The sequence below is a fragment of the Triturus cristatus genome, chromosome 11 (genome assembly GCF_964204655.1).
Source record: "Triturus cristatus chromosome 11, aTriCri1.1, whole genome shotgun sequence".
Taxonomy (NCBI): domain Eukaryota; kingdom Metazoa; phylum Chordata; class Amphibia; order Caudata; family Salamandridae; genus Triturus; species Triturus cristatus.
In genome coordinates this window covers 213,214,653-213,234,106 of record NC_140594.1, presented here as the reverse complement: position 1 = coordinate 213,234,106, position 19,454 = coordinate 213,214,653, and the positions used below count along the sequence as shown (strand labels likewise).

General features: G+C 45.3%; 1 protein-coding gene across 4 annotated transcripts in view; it reads right to left on the bottom strand.

The window, feature by feature from the left end:
- Nucleotides 1-19,454, bottom strand: part of UBE3B (ubiquitin protein ligase E3B) — a 389,404-nt gene that overhangs the window by 267,316 nt on the left and 102,634 nt on the right. For all 4 annotated transcript variants that reach the window (XM_085632991.1, XM_085632989.1, XM_085632992.1 and 1 more), the window contains exon 10: nt 16,249-16,354. In XM_085632991.1, coding sequence (XP_085489117.1) covers nt 16,249-16,354 — 106 coding nt within the window. The remainder of the gene's footprint in view (nt 1-16,248; nt 16,355-19,454) is intronic.

The window sequence follows — 19,454 nt, the reverse complement described above, 5'->3', positions numbered from 1 at the left end:
TAGCCACGTCAGTAGCAATAGTTTTGTTTTTCTTTCTCTTAAGTTTTAGTGTATGGAGTCTGTCCTGTGTCAGTGGTCCTGTTGTTTCCTCCTCGATAAGGAGAATTTCATCTTCTACTCTAGTTACGTCTTTGGTCTTTTCTTTACGCACCCAGGTAATCAAGGAAATTGCCTGCCCCCATACCACTGTTTTGAAGGCTTTCCAAAGCGTTTGGGATGACCTTACCAACTCTTTATTCTCCAGAAAATAATGTTCAATGGCTGTTTACAGTTTGTCTTTAATAACTGGATTTCGAAGGTACCCGTGGTTAATTGGCGATATTCTGCCCACCCGCTTTTCGCCCAGGGCCACCCTAGCCCATATTGGTGAGTGGTCAGATATACCCGGGGCCAGGTGTCTGATTTCCTGAATGCTTCCAATTTGGGCGGCTGGAGTGAGAAGATAATCTATTCGTGAAAAACTATTGTTTGCCCCTGAGTGAAAGGCATGCTGGACAGTTTCGGGGTGATACACCCTCCATGCGTCGACTAGTCCCATTGCGTCTAAAAAGTTGGGAAGCCATCTTTGCGAGGGGTTAATGTTACGAGGACGACACTGGTCAAGTGTCCTGGATGCAACAGAGTTAAAATCTCCACCCACTACCAAGCAACCCTCTGGGAAGGACAGTATGACGTTACCTAAATCTTTGAATGTCTGTCCCTGCAGCCCTGGAGGGATGTACACCGCTACTACTGTGAGTGGTTTTCCCTCCGACTGCCCCGATATGACCACGTACCTGCCCATCACATCTGTCCAGGTGTGGTTTACTGACTTTGGGAAAGAATTCTTAATCACAATGCCCACCCCCCTGGAACTGGTGGTGAAACCGAGTGAGCAACTAGTCGGTATCCCCATCTACTCAAAGCCCTGCATGTATTGCCAGTGAGGTGCGTTTCTTGGAGCAGCACCGCATCCGGGACTTGTCTCTTGATGTATTGCAATATAATGCTACGCTTTAACCCCTTCAGCGTTCATGACGGAACCACTCCGTCATGAGCCACGGGTGCCGTGTGCTCATGACGGAGTGGTTCCGTCATGCTGCGGCCGTTGGCCGCCGCTCCTCCCACACTGCGCTGATTCCCCGCCTGTGCGGGCGATTAGCGCAGTGGGCGGAGTCATGACGGAACCACTCCGTCATGAGCACAGCTCAACCGTGGCTCATGACGGAGTGGCTCCGTCATGAGCACAGCGCCACCGCGCTGCCCCCAAATCCCCCCAGCGCTGCGGCGGAATTCCTGCCGCAGCCAAGGGGTTAATTTGTCCTCCAGACCGTTAAAACTCCAAGTTAGTAGCTTAAAACTTTTGTCCCACTGCATTCCTGTTTGTACGGTCGTGTCCAGCAGATCCCTTCTCGTTCCCTGCATCGCTCAATGTCGCACTATCTAATAAAACGTAACACAACTCAACCCTAACCAAACTACCCCCATCCCTGCTCCCCTGCAGTCTGGGCCTCAAACTGCCCATAATCCCAGCCATGCAGAGCGCCTGTCGCCCTTAACTATGGACTAAACGTAGAATATATTGGGGGGCGAAAATCCACCGCCCGACCCCTACCCCTTCTTGTAAACACCTTACACCATGGGGGGACCAACATAATAGACGTAATGATTAGTAAGACACTTAGCGTATTGCTCCAGAGCATCATCTAACGACTGGGCTTTGTCACCACATCAGTTCTGGTTCACATCAACATTCAAATGTTCAAGTTCAGCAGATGGCAGCTTGATCACTCCGACTGCTGCGATCGTCCCGTTCAGGACGGCTTTCAATCCCTGCAGCATTTTGTTCTTTTGCTGGTCTCCAACCCTCCAACCAGTCCGCTGCTGCTTCTGGATTGTCAAAAAAATACGCTTTACCTTCGGCTTCGACTCGGAGCCTTGCAGGGAACAGCATTGCATATTTGAGTCCTCTTTCCCTGACCCTGATATCTTAATATCAAGATATGATCTATGTTGTCGTTGAACATTTAACGTGAAGTCCGGAAAGAAGGAGATCCCGCAATGTTCATACTTTAGTGAAGAGGCCACTCGGGCAGTATGCAATATATAGTCTCTGTCTCTAAAGTTCAGGAGTTTAGCCAGCATTGGACAGGGGGGCGCTCCAGGTTTCGGTCTTCCTTCGTGAACTCTGTGTGCTCTCTTGACAACAAAGAACTTGGACAGCCCCTTGGGCTGGAGGTGTTTAAGTATTAGCTTTTCCACAAAATAGTCGGCCGCGGGACCCTCCGCTTTTTCAGGCAGTCCTATTATTCATATGTTGTTTCTCTTGGTATGACCTTCGTAATCGCCCGACTTTTCTTCTGCCAGCTTACAAAAAGCTTGCAGGTCCTTCTTTTGCTGCTCTCCAACCCTCCAACTAGTCTGCTGCTGCTTCTGAGTTGTCAAAAATACACGCTTTACCTTTGGCTTCGACTTGGAGCCTTGCAGGGAACAGCATTGCATATTTGAGTCCTCTTTCCCTGAGCTGCCTCTTAATATCATTATATATTACCACTTATAATGGAGGCTATTTTGTTTGGAGGGGTGTCAGGTATCTGTAGAAACTGGGAGAAGTCTGAAATATTGCCTCAGACTGGATCCACAGTGTGAACTCAGCTAGACTACCTACTCATCTTGTGGGATATGTGGGTGCACTATTTGGGGATCAGAATCTAAAAAGATCATGATATAGTGGATAGAAAGAATTGCAGTGCCCTGTACCAAATATTGTATTTGCAAAAAGGCAAATGGATTACCTTGCCACTCTTGCCCACTGGCCGTTATCAAAATGATAGGCCTGAGTAGACTTCTCCACCTCTTTCGCAATACCATGGTACCACTGCCAGCGACCATTCTCAAACTGTTCAGGTCTGCACTTGTGTGTCTGATTTGGGAGGGTAAGCAATATAGGCTAAGCTGGAGAACTCTGACTTTTGTCTATGAGAAAGCAGGGTTGGTAGGGTCTGATACTGACCAAAACTACTTGCTGGCCCATATGCAGCATACAAGACATTGGTATGGTGATAGCACAGGGTTACCTCACACACAGGTGGAGACAAAGATCTCAGACCGGATTCCGCTGAACGGCAGGCATATGAGATTCACAGGCCTGTTTAATCTGGTAGACTACACTGTATAGGTGTGGCGCAAACTTGAGGATTATTATGGCCTCAACACTGTATGTTCCACCATGATTCCTATTAAATGCAACCTCTTATTTGAAGCCACCTTTGAATCTAAAGCTATGGCACAATGGGACAAACTTGAAATCTTGCACTGGGCCAACTCTATTGTAATTGGAAGTGTATATCCATGCAAGACGTCTGGAATCTGAGTGGGATATCCAGCCTATACCTATTGTCATACTTCAGAATACTCCACACTTTTAAATCAGACACTGCCTGGTATCCCACTGAGCCTCACCCATTAAATATTCTTTCATGGATCATTCAGGCATAAGGGGTGGACAAATTAGTTTTGCTGATATACAAAGATTAGACTATGGCTGTTTATTTTTATGAAGTGTCTGTGCTTGAGTGGGTAAACTCTTACATTTCTGGTTGGTTTTGATTGGAGATGTCTTAAAACAAGATCTTAGTATATATGTCCTCTAGTCCTGTAGCTTTAACCAATGGTCCTGCACCTGGCATACTATTTAGACGCATATTGCAATATTTCCTTAAATATCCACAGTCAGTCAGTCAGTGAATCTTTATTTCGATGGTTAAAAATCATCATAAAAATACATTTTATAAAATCATGTAATTTACATTTCTGAACTTTATTAGGATAAAAAGCAAACACCAAACAAAGCTGATACAATTCATGCAAAAGAGGTAGAATATTATGTACATCATTGCTTAATCTCTTGTGTTCCTTAACCTTACTGCTACTTTTAAAAAGCTTATTACAGAGCATAAAGTGCGCGTGTCATTTGCTCTTTGAAGAAACAGTAATGCGGATTTAGCATGACGGAATTTTCCCTCTCTTAAAATATCAACCAAGAACGTGCGCCGAGGGGTACGATAAAATGGACACAATAATACAAAATGACGGGTGTCCTGCGGAGACCTATTGTCGCAGCCGCAGGCACCCTTCTGCTCAATAGCTACAGTAAAACCAGATGGATAAGATAAAATATTAGGTAACAAATTGAGCCTAAAACGGCACATTAAAAACCTGTCCTGCTGATTAAACGTCAAATAAATAGGGTTCCATGCCCTCTCCATTCTTGACCAGGCAATAGGCCGCTACTGAGCGCTTTGATAATGCGGGAGCTGCTCTGACAGTTTCCAATTTTTCCAACAGCAGTTTTTTAATTTGTGGTTTCCGGGTCGTAGAAATTGTACACGGATTGCTAAAGAGGGTATGCTGGTCTATGGTCTCTAGTGTTGTTTTAACATATTTCAGCCAGGGGATTTGCAACCCCTTATCCCTCTGCAAACAGTCTGTAACAATTTCCCTACTCAGTTCCGCCTCAGGATTGGCCCAAATTCTGAGCCATGCCATAACCGGCCTAATCTTCACCTGGTCTGTGATGTACGGAATCCCAAGTTCCGAGTGTGCAATTTCCGCTGGGGTAGACTGTGGGATCTTTAGGATTCTACGGAGAAATGTATCTTCCTCTTGCTGTAAGTGTTTAGCATCCCTAAAGCCCCACACCTCGGCTCCATACAGTGCCTTTGCAGTACTTATTGAGCTATATAGGCTCATTACTTGTTCTGGGGACCAGCGTCCCAACCTGCGAGCAAAATTTAATATTGCACCATTTGAGGAGACCAGTTTTGTACAGCGTTCCTCAATCAGCGAATTAAACTGGATCTCGCCATCAAACAAAAGGCCTAAATAGGGAAAAGTACACAGTGTCCATTATGTGGGTCCCTATTTTAAACACACATTTCTTAATGGGCCTTTTGCCTGCAACCATCACAAATGATTTGCTCAGATTCACTGACAGATCTAAATTGTCCATGAACTTTACAAATCCATCGATGAGCGATTGTAGACTCCGTGGTGTTCGTGCAAGCAGGACCACGTCATCCGCGTACAGGAGTACCGGAATTTGACGCTTCCCTACTTTGGGACAGTCTACAGTCTGGGCGATAAGGCTTGTCTCTAGATCATTGATATACAGTGAGAACAAAAAGGGAGCGAGAATACACCCTTGCCTTACTCCGCTTGTGCATGGAAATGGGTCAGTTCGCCCCCCCTCCGCACTAAAGCGGACCATAGCAGTGGTGTTCCAATGCAACTCTCTCAGAATATTTATAAGACCCGGGTCTATTCCCAAATTATTCATCATTGCCCACAATTTGTTCCTATTCACATTATCAAAGGCCGCAGCCAGATCCATAAATCCCATGTAAATGGTGCCATTGCTTGCTTTGGTGTACTTAGCAACTAGTAAGTATAGATTTAAACACTGATCACTAGTCGATTTTCCCGTTCTGAACCCATACTGTGTGACAGCTATTGTGTGGTGCTCTTCTGTCCAGGTCATAAGACGGTTCAAAACCACCCGCCCAAGAATTTTGGCTGAGACGTCAATTAGCGATATCGGTCTATAGCATTGGGGATTGTCCCTATTCCCTTTCTTGAAGATAGGGACGATTAGTGCAGTAGACCAAGATCGCGGGAGTCCTGATTTAATGGCCGCGTTTAACACCCTCGTCAAAATTGGCGCCCACAGGTCGATGTTACTTCGGTATAGATCTGGGGGTGTACCATCGGGCCCTGGAGCTTTGTTCGGTGTCAACCCTTGAATTGCCTTAATGATCTCTGTTAGTGCGAGATCTATTTCCAGACTCCGTGTGCCATCCCAGCCCCCTTCTTGTTTTGTGTCTTTAGAGTAGTTGTAGAGACCCTCAAAATGAGTCACCCATTGTTGAGGGAGGATATTTGTGCTAATGACCGGGGCACTACTATCCTGGAAACAGGGCCTGTTAATGATCCTCCAGAATTCTGTGAAGTCCCTGTTTTCTCCTGCCTCTCTTAAATCAGCCCAGACTTCTGGTTGTAGGGTAGCCTTTCTTTCTTTTATCTTAATTTTATAAATTTGTCTACACTTGGCCACTTCAACCTTGTCCCTAGGGTTAGCTTTGAGGCTTGATTTTAGATTTCTTAATGCTCGAGAGCAATTAGTATCGAACCATCTTGGCTGTGTGCCTATCTTTCTAGGACCTTTTACTTCTAATTATTTATCGGCCAGTGTTGTCAGTTCCCCGAAGGACACGACTAAATCAACTCCCCCTATCTTAGGGTCTAGGCAGTCTTCGACATACTTTTTGCCTTTTACAAGTAGTGTTGTGTAAAATTCCTGGGCATTAATTTTCGCCCACCTTAAACGCCTCCCCTGGTCTGTTGGCCTTAGACTGATATCCACTTGTTTATTCATTTCCAAGTGGCCATTGTAAAGTAATTCTAAAACTAAGGGATTATGGTCACTAAAGGTACTCCATTTAGTACTGGCCTCTATAATCCAATGTTTTGCAAAGGGGGATATCAACATGAAATCTATAATGGAGGAGCATCCTCTTCCTTTAAAAGTTGGCACAAGGGTGCCCTCTGGACCCGGGACTATCAAATCAATAGTGTGTGCTAGCGTGTGGGTGCCAATTAATTTAGTTAGTGTTGTTCCCTCAGTGCTATGCTCAAAGTGTGGCCCCTTTGTGACCGGGCAAACGGCCCAGTCTACAGTTACCGGTAGCAGGTTTGGGCAGAGGTGGCAATTTAAGTCTCCCATCAGTAACACAATTGGTTCTCCCCCCCCCCCCTTCCTTTGATCAGCTTCTTGGGTGAGTCTAGCGTCTAGTTCCTGCAGGACAGCGTTCCTACCATTTATAGGACCTGAATTGTAGATATTGAATAGCTGTACCCTTGCCCTTGGAATGTTGCTGCTTGAAGGGTGTGTGATGTCCAAGATGGTAATGTCCATCTTCCCTTAAGATTAATATCCACGTACAATGCTAGCCCTCCCCTCGCCCTTCCTGCTCTACTATCCTGGGCTGGGACAAAGAAACACTTATAGCCCTCTAAGTGATAGAGATCAAACTTAACCGCCCAGGTCTCCTGTAGAGCTAATATATGAAAACCATGTAGATGGTTTCTCCAATCTACATTTTCAAATTTTCCGGCTAGGCCTGCTATATTCCAGGACATTATGTTCACCCTTCCCCCTAACACCCTCACAACATTTGAACCCTGGGCGTTTGGTCTGACTACATCCCTCCTTGCTGGTGTGAGCTCCTGTTTCTCCCCGTCCTGCTTTAAAGGGGTTACTGCCAGCCCCTTCGGCTGGTGACTTCCCCGGGATACTAGTTCACTGATATCGGTGGACATCCTTCTTTCCATCCCCTCCTGATGCATCTCTAGTTGGGGTAGTCAATCGTTCTCGTCCAGGGACTGTAGGGGGCTGAATCTATTTGTCCACTGTGGGCCACCCTGATTTAATATTGGCAGGCCACTGTGTTCATATTTCCTTGCCCGGTACCCATCTGCTCCTCTGCCCCTTCTTCCCTGTGTATGAATTAAGGGATAAGTGACACAATTTCTGGGATAGAAGTACCCTAGTGGCATGGATCGTATAGTGCTGGTCGCATTCCTATTATGATTGCCCAGTATCTACTCCACTAGGTTCGGGTTCCTAAAGTTTACAATAATGCAGTTCCCTTCAATATCTTTCCTTCTGCTGCCAATCCAAATTGCTCTCCTAACATGTAGGATTTCTCCAGGTTCCTCCCCTTGTAATGGCCTATGTATGTTCAACCAGTTAATAATCTTGTTTTTAAGTTCCATGTATGACTGTTTCTGACCCATCCTTAGTTCAGGTACCCCGGCAAACACAACAACATAGGGACTTGCTTCAGGAGGTAAATTTACCCATGGAAGGGGGGAGTGGATTCTATCCATTCGCTCCCGTCCTGCCTGGTAATTATCTTTCAGGCTATGAGTTGCGAGGTTCCCTGTCTGTGTCTGAGTTGGATTGGGCTGCATCTGGGGTTTATGGGTGTCATAATTCCCACCTTTTTGAATACTTCTTTCCTCAGGGTGAGCTGAGGCTTTGGGCAATGCATGGACTTGTACAATAGTGCATTGCTCATTACTTACACAGTTATTGTTAGCTGGAATTTGCCGTGTTAAGGTGGTCACTGCTGGTGTGGCATTTCCAATGAGATTGGAATTTGTTGTCTCCTTCGTCTTGCCCTGTTTTTGCAGTTCATTGGCAATTTTGTCTAACTTACTAACTAGTGGTTTTATTTGGCTAACAATGAAAGCCTCAAGATGTTTTTGGAGGTCAGCAATTACAGGGTTCAGCCACCCCGGAGGAATTAAGGGACATGGAGCTTCTATTTCCACGACCTCATCATCTGTAGTATGTGTCTTACCGCCCCCACTGGTTGGTTTCAGTTTTCTGATATGTATATTCTTGGTGCCCCGTTTTTTACTTCTATTTCTAGTTCTGAATGTTCTATTTTCAACCCTATCGGGGAATGGCCCAGCGTCTGTTACCAGTTGGCCACAGGGGACAGCTTCAGGTGAGACGTCCAGACTGCCATTATGTGAGGTTTCACAAGAGCTTAAATCTGTGGTTTGTATAGGTGTGGTTTGTATAGGTGTGAGGGGAATATTTGTAGGTGTCATCGCTAAGCGCCTCTGGGTGCGCTCAATCTCCCCGTTAACGACCCCAATGACCTTCCTTAGCATTAACTCTATTGCAGTTGGTGGCGCTGTGTGTCCAACTGGAGTGTTAGGGTCAAGCCCCATTTTTGTAGGAATGAGTGGTGTGCGTGGTTTCCCCTTGGTAGAGCGCGTTTTGGGTTTGGTAGCCATAGTACAATAATCTACGCTATTCCCTGCCTCCCAATAAGCTCGCAGCGGGGTGATTGGGTGATGCTGGACAACCCTACTTTTATTGACAGTTTAATTCATTTTAAGCCCCTTACAAGAGGAGTCCGTAGTCCGCTGTACACAGATATTGTGCAATGTCCAAAGTCCTAGGCTGAAGAGTTGTGGCTTAGTGATGAATGAAATGAAATGAAAAAAGGTATTTAATAAAGCGCACTGTGGCCAAGCGGCTTCCTGGCGCTAGGGACCTGAGTCAGAACTCCCTGGATCAGCTCGAAGGACTAGGAGGGGAACGCCTGGGAGAAAAGAAAAGTTTTGAGGGCCTTACGGAAGTGAGAATAGATGGGAATAGAACGAATAGAAAGGGGAAGACTATTCCAGAACTGAGGGGCCAGGACTGAGAACCGCGTGCCACCCGATCTGGATTTACGAAAACGGGGGATGTGCAAAAGGGACATAGAGGAAGAACGAAGAGTGCGACAAGGGGCATAAGAGGAGATAAGAGAAGTGATGAAAAGCGGAGCAGAACGGGAGTGAGCCTGAAAGGCTAGGCAGGCCAATTTGAAAAAGGATCTAAAACGGACAGGGAGCCAGTGAAGGGACTTGAGCGCAGGAGTGATGTGAGAGGATTTAGGGAGGGAAAGAATAAGTCGGGCAGCTTGATTTTGGATGGCCTGAAGTCTGCGGGATTCAGAGGCAGGAATACCCACATATAGGCCATTTCCATAGTCGAGGCGAGAGGTGACAAGGGCCACGACTATGGTTTTAAGAGCGTCAGTAGAGAAGAACCGTGAGATCTTCCGAATAAGGCGGAGGGACAAGAAGCAGGAGGAAACAACGGAGCTGATCTGGTTGTGCATTGAAAGGTCATGACTGACTTTGATACCAAGAGTGCGGACAGAGGCAACAGGAAGGGGGGGGGGACCGAAAGAAGGGGGCCAATGAGCGGGGGACCAGGGGTTAGAGGGACCACCAGTGAGGACAAGCTCCGTCTTGTCCGGATTGAGTTTCAGGTGATTAGCACTCATCCACTCAGAAATAAAGACTAAAGTGGAACAGAACTTAGGAAGAGAATCAGGAGAAGAAGACAGATCGAAGATGAGTTGAAGGTCATCTGCGTAGTTGTACACAGAGACCACCAGCTGAAGGAGAGATGTGATAAGAGGTTGAATATAGAGATTGAAAAGAAGGGGAGAAAGAGAAGAGCCCTGTTATGTTATGTTATTAAAAATTTATAAAGCGCGCGTACGCCCAAGGGCTTCTTGGCGCTGGTAAGATAAAAAACATAACAAGAGGTGAGTCTGCCGGAAGAGTTATTTCGGATAAGCTTTTGTGAAGAGGTGAGTTTTAAAAGCCTTTCTAAAGGCAAGGAGGTCTTTACTCTGTCTGAGGGCTAGTGGTAAAGAGTTCCATAGGGTGGCTGCCAGGAAGTGGAAGCTGCTGCCGCCTTGTCGTTTTTTCTTGAAACGAGGAACTTCTAAAAGGTCTTTGTGGGCGGATCTTAGGTTCCGTGAGGGGACATATCTACCGATCAGCTGTCTGATAAATAGGGGTCCCTTGCCTTGCAGAGCCTTAAAGATAATGCACCCGGCATTGTGGGGAACCCCACAAGTGACCGGGCGGGAGGGGGTGGAAAAGCCGGAAAGATGAACCGCCTGGGATCTCTCATGGAGAAAGAACGCAAGCCAAGAAAAGGCTGCGCCCCGAATACCCGCTGATCTGACACGGTCGAGAAGGATGGAATGGTCGACCGTGTCAAACGCAGCGGATAGATCGAGGAGAACCAAAGCTTGGGGAAGGTTAAGATCGGCTTTTCCCTTTAGTTCGTCCAGAACCGCGAGGACCACCGACTCCGTAGAGTGGCCCGGGCGGAAGCCCGCCTGATGGGATGCCAATAGGCCGTTCTCCTCAACGTAAGTGGAGAGGCAGGAGGTGACGTGGGCTTCCAGGATTTTACCAAGGTAGGGAAGAAGGGAAATAGGACGAAAATTAGAAGGTAGAGAGGGATCCAGACCAGTTTTTTTTAAGATGGGAAGGACTATGGCAGATTTGAAAGAAGAAGGAACTAAACCAGAGACCAAAGAAGAGTTGAGAAAGGCAAGAGGAGGGGCGGGGCAGTTGGTGAAGAGAACTTTGAGGATGCGAGCTGGCGCGCAGTCCGCAGGAGAGCCAGACCTAACTTTAACTAGGAGTTTAAAAAATAATTCAAGAGAAATGGAAGGAAAAGAGGCAAAGGAAGAACGAGGGGGGGAGGAAAGACAGGTAGAGCTAGGTTGGGCCACCACGGGAATGTTGGCTTTAATCTTCAGGATCTTGTCTATGAAGAAATCGTTGAGTGATGAGCAGAGGGACTGGGAGGGAAGAAGACTGGGGGTGGAGCGGTCAGAAGTGGCAAGGTTGTGGACCAGGGAAAAAATTTCCCGAGATTTATTGGCGGCAAGAGCCACTCTCTCAGTAAAGTAAGAGGTTTTTGCCACTAAGATCGCCTTTTTGTATACGTTAAGGAGTGATTTGTATTTGACACGCAGAGAGGAGTTGTAATTCCGTCTCCAATGGCGTTCCGCCCTCCTGAGGTCGAGTTTGAGTGCTTTTAACTCTGGGGAAAACCATTTGTGCGCGTCATAGGGACGAACCGCTTTGATCTTGCTAAGCGGAGCAACTAGGTCACAGGAGGAAGAAAGCCAGGAGTTAACAAGCTCGGCCTGGAATTCTAAAGGGAGATCATTAAGGGCCGGGGCAGAAGACGCCAAAGTGAGAGAGAGGGAATCAAGGTCAACCTGATTCCAGTTCCGGGCTACACGGTTTTTAGGAAAAGAAAGCTTGTCAACCGCACCCAAGTGAATAGAAAAGGAAATGATAGAGTGGTCCGACCAGACACAAGGAAGAATAGAAGGGGAGGAAATAACCGAGCGTGTAGACCAAATTTGGTCCAAAATGTGTCCTTGAACATGGGTGGGAGCTGTGACATGAGATATGAAGTTCAAGCAGTGGAGAGTGGCGGAGAAATCTTTGGAGTGAGAGTCTTCCCTAATGTCTCCCGGCCAAAAATTAAAATCGCCGAGCAGGAGAACAGAGGAGTTATTGACCACCAAAGTGGCCAATAAGTCCTGAAGGGAAGCAACAAAAGAGGGCATGGATTGGGGGGGGGACGATATACAAGAACAACAGTAAGAGGGGCAGAAAGATTAAGTGAGCGGGCCACCAAGTAGTCAACGTTGGGTATGGGAGGGTAGGTAAGAAGTTGAAATTTAAGAGATGACCTAACGATCATCGCCACACCACCCCCAACCTTGCCAGCCGGGCGGTCAGCTCGAAGCGCATAATAGGAATCGGGGAGGATAGCCAAAAGATCAGGTAGGGAGTCAAAGGAAAACCAGGTTTCAGTCAGAAACAGAAAGTCGGGGGAATCCGAGGACAGAAGGTTGAAAAGTGCTGATTGGTGTTTGACTGCCGAACGGGTGTTAAGAAGGTAGGCGGAGGCGAGAGTGGGAACGGGAAGGGAACGAGGGGTAGGAAGGGAGTCGGAGGAGCGGGGAATGGGGCAAAGAGTGATGGGTACAGGGTGGGAGGGGGGAGAGGAGACGATGCCATGGGAATCCAAATGTTGGAGTAACGACAGAGGAGGAGGGAGGGAGGACGACAGAGCAGTGAGTTGAGCTGCAGTATAGACCAAGTGAGGAGCAGGGTGTGTGGCCCCTGGTCCCGGCCCGTCGCGGACGGGCGCAGACGGGCTTAACTTAGGCGCAACTTCGGCGCAACTTCGGCGCGCCTTCGTCGCGCCCGTCCGCTGCGCTGCCGAGGGTGGGAGGCCATGTTATAGGGACACATGAGGGGGGATGGTCAGTGGGCGTGGCGGGGAGGGAGGAGCCAGAGAGCTGCAACGCGGCACCCAGACCCGCCCAAGATGGAAGAACCAGCCAGTCTCGCACCGGGAACCAGGTGAGGAGGGGGCGGTCAGCAGCGGCGGTCTGGGGCGCGGGCGAGGGACGAGGCTGCGATCCAGGGGCGCTAAGGTAGGAGCGCGGAAGGCACCAGTGCTGGCAAGGATACAAAGTTAAAAGAGACAGGCAGTCTCGTAAAAGCAAGGCGTCGCTCCCGGAGGTGCTTCGGGAGATCAGGAAGTAGATGCAGGGCTGGGCGTGCTGTCAGCCGTCAGCCAGAAGTACTTTGCCGGGGGGGGAGGAGCCAGAGAGCTGCAACGCGGCACCCAGACCTGCCCAAGATGGAGGAACCAGCCCGTCTCGCACCGGGAACCAGGTGAGGAGGGGGCGGTCAGCAGCGGCGGTCTGGGGCGCCTAGTGATAGGAACAAAGTTATACAAAAGTACCTGATTGAAAATCCAAGGAGGGTGGCCCAGCCCAGCCTCCTCTGGCCACTGATGGCCACAGAGGGCCCGCCCTTTGCCCGGGCTTAGCCCGAGCGCGGTCCCGCGACTCGGGGGCTCTCTCCAAACTTAAGCGCCTCCGGGCACGGTGTGGGCGGTGGCAGCTTTCCCTGCAAAGGCTCCTGGTAGCTGCAGTCCCCCCTTCGGCCGCGCTGCACTGATGGAAGGTGCTGCAGCGGCAGGAGGACCAACGAAATCACCAGCGGGACACTGGAGTAAAATGCAGATTGCCAGCTAATGCCCCCAATAGCTGAACACAGAGCCCCGCTCCACCGGGGCTCTCTCCAAACTTAAGCGCCTCCGGGCGCGGTGTGGGCGGTGGCAGCTTTCCCTGTAAAGGCTCCTGGTAGCTGCAGTCCCCCCTTTGGCCGCGCTGCACTGTTGCAAGGTGCTGCAGCGGCAGGAGGACCAACAAAATCACCAGCGGGACACAGGAGTAAAATGCAGATTGCCAGCTAATGCCCCCAACAGCTGAACACAGAGCCCCAGTCAATCATTTGATATCAACTGAATAATTAATTTTTTTTATTTTGGGAATAGCATCATTCAGTTAACTTAGCTATATATAATTGATTCCATAATATGCATATACATATATGTCTACAAATATAGTTGCAGTCACTACTGGGTAGTTATAGCTATGATTATGTTTCCACAAGACCATTTTTTTTTTGGTTTGCTAATAACTTTGGCGCCGTTTGACCATTCTTGATCAAACTTTCCAAAAAAGGTTGCATCCACAGCAGCTCCAGTTGAAGGATGATCCATCAAGCATGGGCTGAGAAAAGGGGTGGTCCCAAAACAACTTTTTTCCATTCACTTTTCCATAGGCTCGAGGCACCGGGAACCACCATCCCTGAGGCCAATACTTTATTTAAAAGGGATGGGGGAGTGCACCCCCTTCCCGAGCCTGCTAGAGGCCCCAAACTCAATTACCTAGTGCGATAAGTAATTAAAGGGGTGAGGGGTATGCGCCCTCTTACCGGAGCCATTCTACAGCCTAGGGAACCCCATGCCTGGGGCCCACTCTGTTGTGGCGTCAAGGGAGACTAACCCCAGAACACTGTGGTTTCCCTGCCTGCCAGAGTGCGAGAGGAAAACGGTTATGTGCTTTGAACTAGAAGGAAGAGAAGCAGCTCCTGCCGGGTGGGAGCACATAGGTTTCTCCCTGCTGGCACTCTAGGGGGCAGGGAAACTTAAGAATTGGTCCCGCCTGGCAGTAGCAAAAGAAATCTGCTCCCACAGGGTGAGCGCAATGTCGGCTCCTGCTGTACCTGGGATGGATGCAGGGAGAGGAGCCGGCAGGGTTGTGGAGACCTTGGGGTTGCCCCCTGCAGCCCACAACATAAGTAATGATGTGGGGCGTCCTGAAGCCCAATTAAAAAGAAGGAAACATTGCCAACTCCTGTGTGGGACATGGTACCACTTGCAGGCAGCCAGCGGGGCTGCAGGGGCCACGGGGTCATGAAGCTTCCCCAAGGCCACCATAAAAAAAAATGCCCTGAGGAGCTCCTGGACGGCACTGGGAAACCCTAGGTTTTTTGTTTGTCTAAAAAAAACAAAACAAAAAAAAAGGCAAGCACTGCTGGCCCATGTGAATGGGCACTGGATCACCCATAATATATATATTAAAAAATGAATAAACAAATAATAAATATTTATTACTCAATGCTCCTTGCATGGAGACTTGCTTTTTAGGTTGGCAGAGTCTCTTGAAGGGGCACCCCCAAAGCTGACCCCAGCAACATAGAAAAAACAGTAAGTCTCCTGGGTCATTAAATCCATGACCCCAGGAGTGCTTGCCATATTTTTTTTTAAAGCACTGCTAGCTGGAGCTCTATGCTCTTCAGCTGGAGTGCAGAGGTCCCCTTATGGTGGGTTATATGGCTGCACTTTATAGCTTTAAAAATACTACAAAAATAAAAGACAAAGGCATGTTGATGCATTTATTTAAAAATAAATCTTTATTTTTGTTTTATGGCAAATCACTTCAATTAAACATTGCACTGTGTGCCTACTAAAATATACATTTCATTATAATTATTGGTCATGTGCTGTTGGTTGGCTGCCCATGGGGAGTTAGACACAGGGCTTCGCCACAGACCAGGCCCTGCAGCCAACCCCACCTGTGCATGGCCAAGGGCTGTGCACAGCGTGGGGTTGGCGGTATGCATGGTAATAAAATATTTCTTTACATTAATAAAACCCTAACAATTCACTGAAAAACAAACAAAATTAAAAGGACTTATAGTTGGGTGAAAAAGTCAGTTATGAGATACCGTTTTGTATGAGCAAAACCACTGAAATTCCCCAGTTCTAGCTCTCTCAAGTAACCATAGCTCGTACCCTGAAATAACTACAACTTGCACCTTTGCCATGTACTGCTAATTACCTCCCATAGTACATCACTCGTGACATGTTCTATGACATAACTGATAACATGGCTCCAACATCTGAAATGACATCATTGATGACAACACTGTGCATGATGTGGACCCAAGTTACAGTTACTTTAGGGCACAGGCTATAGTTACTTGAAATAACTGTAAATTGGTGAATATCAATGGTTTTGTTTTAACCGCCTTCTAACTGCTATTTTACCCAAGTATAATGTCCTTTTAACCTTTGGTTCTTTCCAGTGAATATAATATATATATATATATATATATATATATATATATATATATATATATATATATATATATATATATATACACATACACTTACTAAAATCATTTGGCAATGGATAACATCAGACCTAAAAATATGCAAATTGTACGTCTGTGAATGATTATGTGGTAAAGCACATATACACTAGAATCTAAATCAGTTGTTTAATGAAACACCTGCTAAATTAATGCAATCATTGGGATGATCTTATAAAAATGGCTGCAGGTCGAGAAGAGTTTTTTTTTTTTTTTAATGCAGCTGTAAATTAAATATTTAACCAATAGTATATACCACTCAGCACCACATTTGGGTATGTGATACTAAGGACTTACCTCAGGGGTTAAAGTGGCAAGATGGGTAACAATAGCAGGAACAGACATTATGTGGATCAAGAATGAGCGAAGCAGATTGTCTGAAAATGAGGCAGCAACCACAGGACTATAAAGCAAGAAACAACAAAATTGAAAAAGCATTTTTCACAACAATCTAATAACACAGCAAATATGTTTGGATAGATCCAGACTTTACTACCTATTTTATTTGCAATTTTAAAAAAAGTAAAGTACAATTCATTCTTACTTGTAAAATTGTACATTAGTGGGATTTTATTGACCAAGTCAATCAACAGGTGAGGTTAACAGCTTTGGTTGCTAATTTAACAATTTAAGATTTGTGAAAAGAATATAATGCTGGTGCAACATTATTTTGACCTTAGCCCACCTCTAAAAATGTTCCTTTAAGAATATAAATCTTAGAGGGGTGTCTACACGTTTTTGAATTCCATTGAGAAAGAGTTATTACATGTGCAGCACATTCATTTCACGTTTTTTATAGACTAACAATAATACCATTTAAAAGGGAATCAGAGCATGGCTATGGTCCAAATTAATTAATTAATCCATAGTAGTAAGAGCTCAGCACCAGGGTGATCTAACAGTCTAGTAGTACAGTAGGACATAGAGTATTGACTCGATCAAAAGCTGAGCTCAAAGCCAGAGATCACAACTCCTTTATCTCTGAGGGACGGTAGTCCATAATGCTCACCACTGAAATTTGTGATATCACTCTGAGCCGTGGATCAAAAACTACCTAAGTAAAGAACTCTAGATACAGAGAGAGTCCAGACCCATTGAAATAAGTTCAGACTCCCTCTAGCCGGACATCAAACATATTACCTAATTAACAATTCCAGTTAGAATATCTTTTAGATTTCTTGTTAATATCTCACTTGTTCCCCCTCATCTTTATTAGATGAATTATGAGGTTGAAAACAGATTCTTCAGGGTAATTCCTCACTGCCTCAAGACCTATATAAATATCCTAAAAGCAGAACAGAATGCCTTCCTGCTTCAACAATAATTTAGAACCAAACAGTGTGTATATCCAGCGGTATTGGGCAAAGGTAATTCAATGCAGGGCAAATGTACAGTGTAAGCAAATAGAGGCGGAGATAAAACTATGTATTCTGAATGTATGGGACCCCACAGATTAAACAGGAAAAGAAAGAACCTGGGTGGCATTGGGATTGATGATTGCGAAGAGAAACATTGCCAAACTATGGGGAGCGGATGAAACGGTAAACTACCAAAATATAGAATCCAAAATATAGACAGGACAGAATATCGACTCTAAAATATAGATAGCAAAGAATATCGAATTGCCAAAATATAGATAGGACAGAATATCAAAATTGGGGTATGAAATATCGATTTCCATAATATCGAATTTGAAAATATAGATTTCCAGAATATCGATTTTTTTTTAGTGTTATGTATGGTAGTATATGTGTTAAAATTATGTATTATTTTTGTAATGTATGTTTAATTTTTTTAAAGTAATGAATGTTATGTAATTTAATTTTTGCGTAATTTAATTCCGTAGCGGGTTGTGGGTTTATAGGGGAATAGGGTGGGAAGAAATTTAATTGTAGTAAATTAAATAATAATTTTTATTTTTATGTATTGATAATTAATTGATTGATAATTAATTGGTACTTAATTTTTATTAATTGGAAATTAATTTTTATTCATTGGTAATTAATTTTTATTTATTGATTAATTGATAATGTTAATAGTATTTTTTATTATTGGGAGTGGGTTGTGGGTTTATAGGGGAATTGGGTGGGAAGTAAATTAATTGTAATAAAGTAAATATTAATTTTTATTTATATGTATTGATCAGGGATGTGGAATTCCTATAGCCCGACGCCGGGGACATATTGTTTGGGGTCAAGGGCAACAAGTTTCCATGTGTATTTTGTCCTTGGGACAAGTAGGCCCAACCCCCTACATCACAAACCCTTTGACTTCAAGTTTATAGTCCCACATGATGGATCAGGGAAAGCATTGCCTGCAGTTAAGGTAATATTTGTTTCCATGTTTTAACGCTGTTCAAACTTGTATTTATTGTTCATAAATGCAAAACCTTTATTATTAGGGTGAGCGATCTAAGTACATGTTGTAAGCTCAGACTACTACTGACAGTGGTTAAAGTATAAAAATGGGTGCACACGCTTTCATTGTTTAGCACTATGAGGCTATGCATACTGCTTCCAAAATGCTCTCTGACCAGATGCAAATATATGGAGATGTTTGAAAGCAAGATTGATTATTCTTTGCTTTCAAGATAAAATGTTAACAAAAAAAGCAAAAACATTTAGCTAAACTACTGTAACATTTTAGGTAGCGTTTTTCTGCAGCATCATTTAGTAAAATGTGTTGCTACATGCTAGTATTTCCCCAAAATATTCATAATGGAAAATCACTGTAACCAGTTTTAATAAGATTATGGGAAACAAAAATAAACCAGCATTGGTGAAGCCAATTGGTCTGAAATTGTTGGTCAGTCTTTTGTTTTTATCAATGCGTGACTTGTTTTGGCATGTTTTTTGTAAAACCTTATTGGTGTGGGTGCTGCTGGGCCCTCATCATTATAACAAACATTGGCAAAAGCAAAAATTGTTTCGGTCTCAAAAAGCACACATTGCCACAGTAGTTCCTGGCACTTAACAAAACGACTGTGACAATTATGCTCCTTGTGAAAGAACAGAATGCTGTCATTCACAGTGAAGCTAGCCAACTGACAGAGAGAGACATTTTAATAAACACAACATGTCATGGTTAACGCCAGACCTAATTAGGGGGCCAATTATTAAGTAAAGTCTCAAAAGTGACCTTATGTCCTCGCATTAAGTGCAGATATACGACTTTCCTGAATTCACAAGACTTTACAGAAGTAGGCCAAGAAATAGTACTCCTAGAAAATATTTGTGAACTGCATTTTAGCATGAGCAAATATGCATGTGTAGATTTGCTCATGCGAAAACCGGAGCGTTTGCAAGTTTACTTCCCCTCCAACCACTTTTTCCCAACCCAGGAAGAAGTTTTATGTCTGCCATTGTCAGGAGTAAATATCCAACCTTTCTCAGGATGGGAAAAGATTAGAGAAGAGTTGGTGAAAACCCTTAAAACATGCAAGTTAGTAGGTTTGCGCAGACTTAAAAGTGCATTCCAACCCTGAAACTGTTGCTTAACTTCAG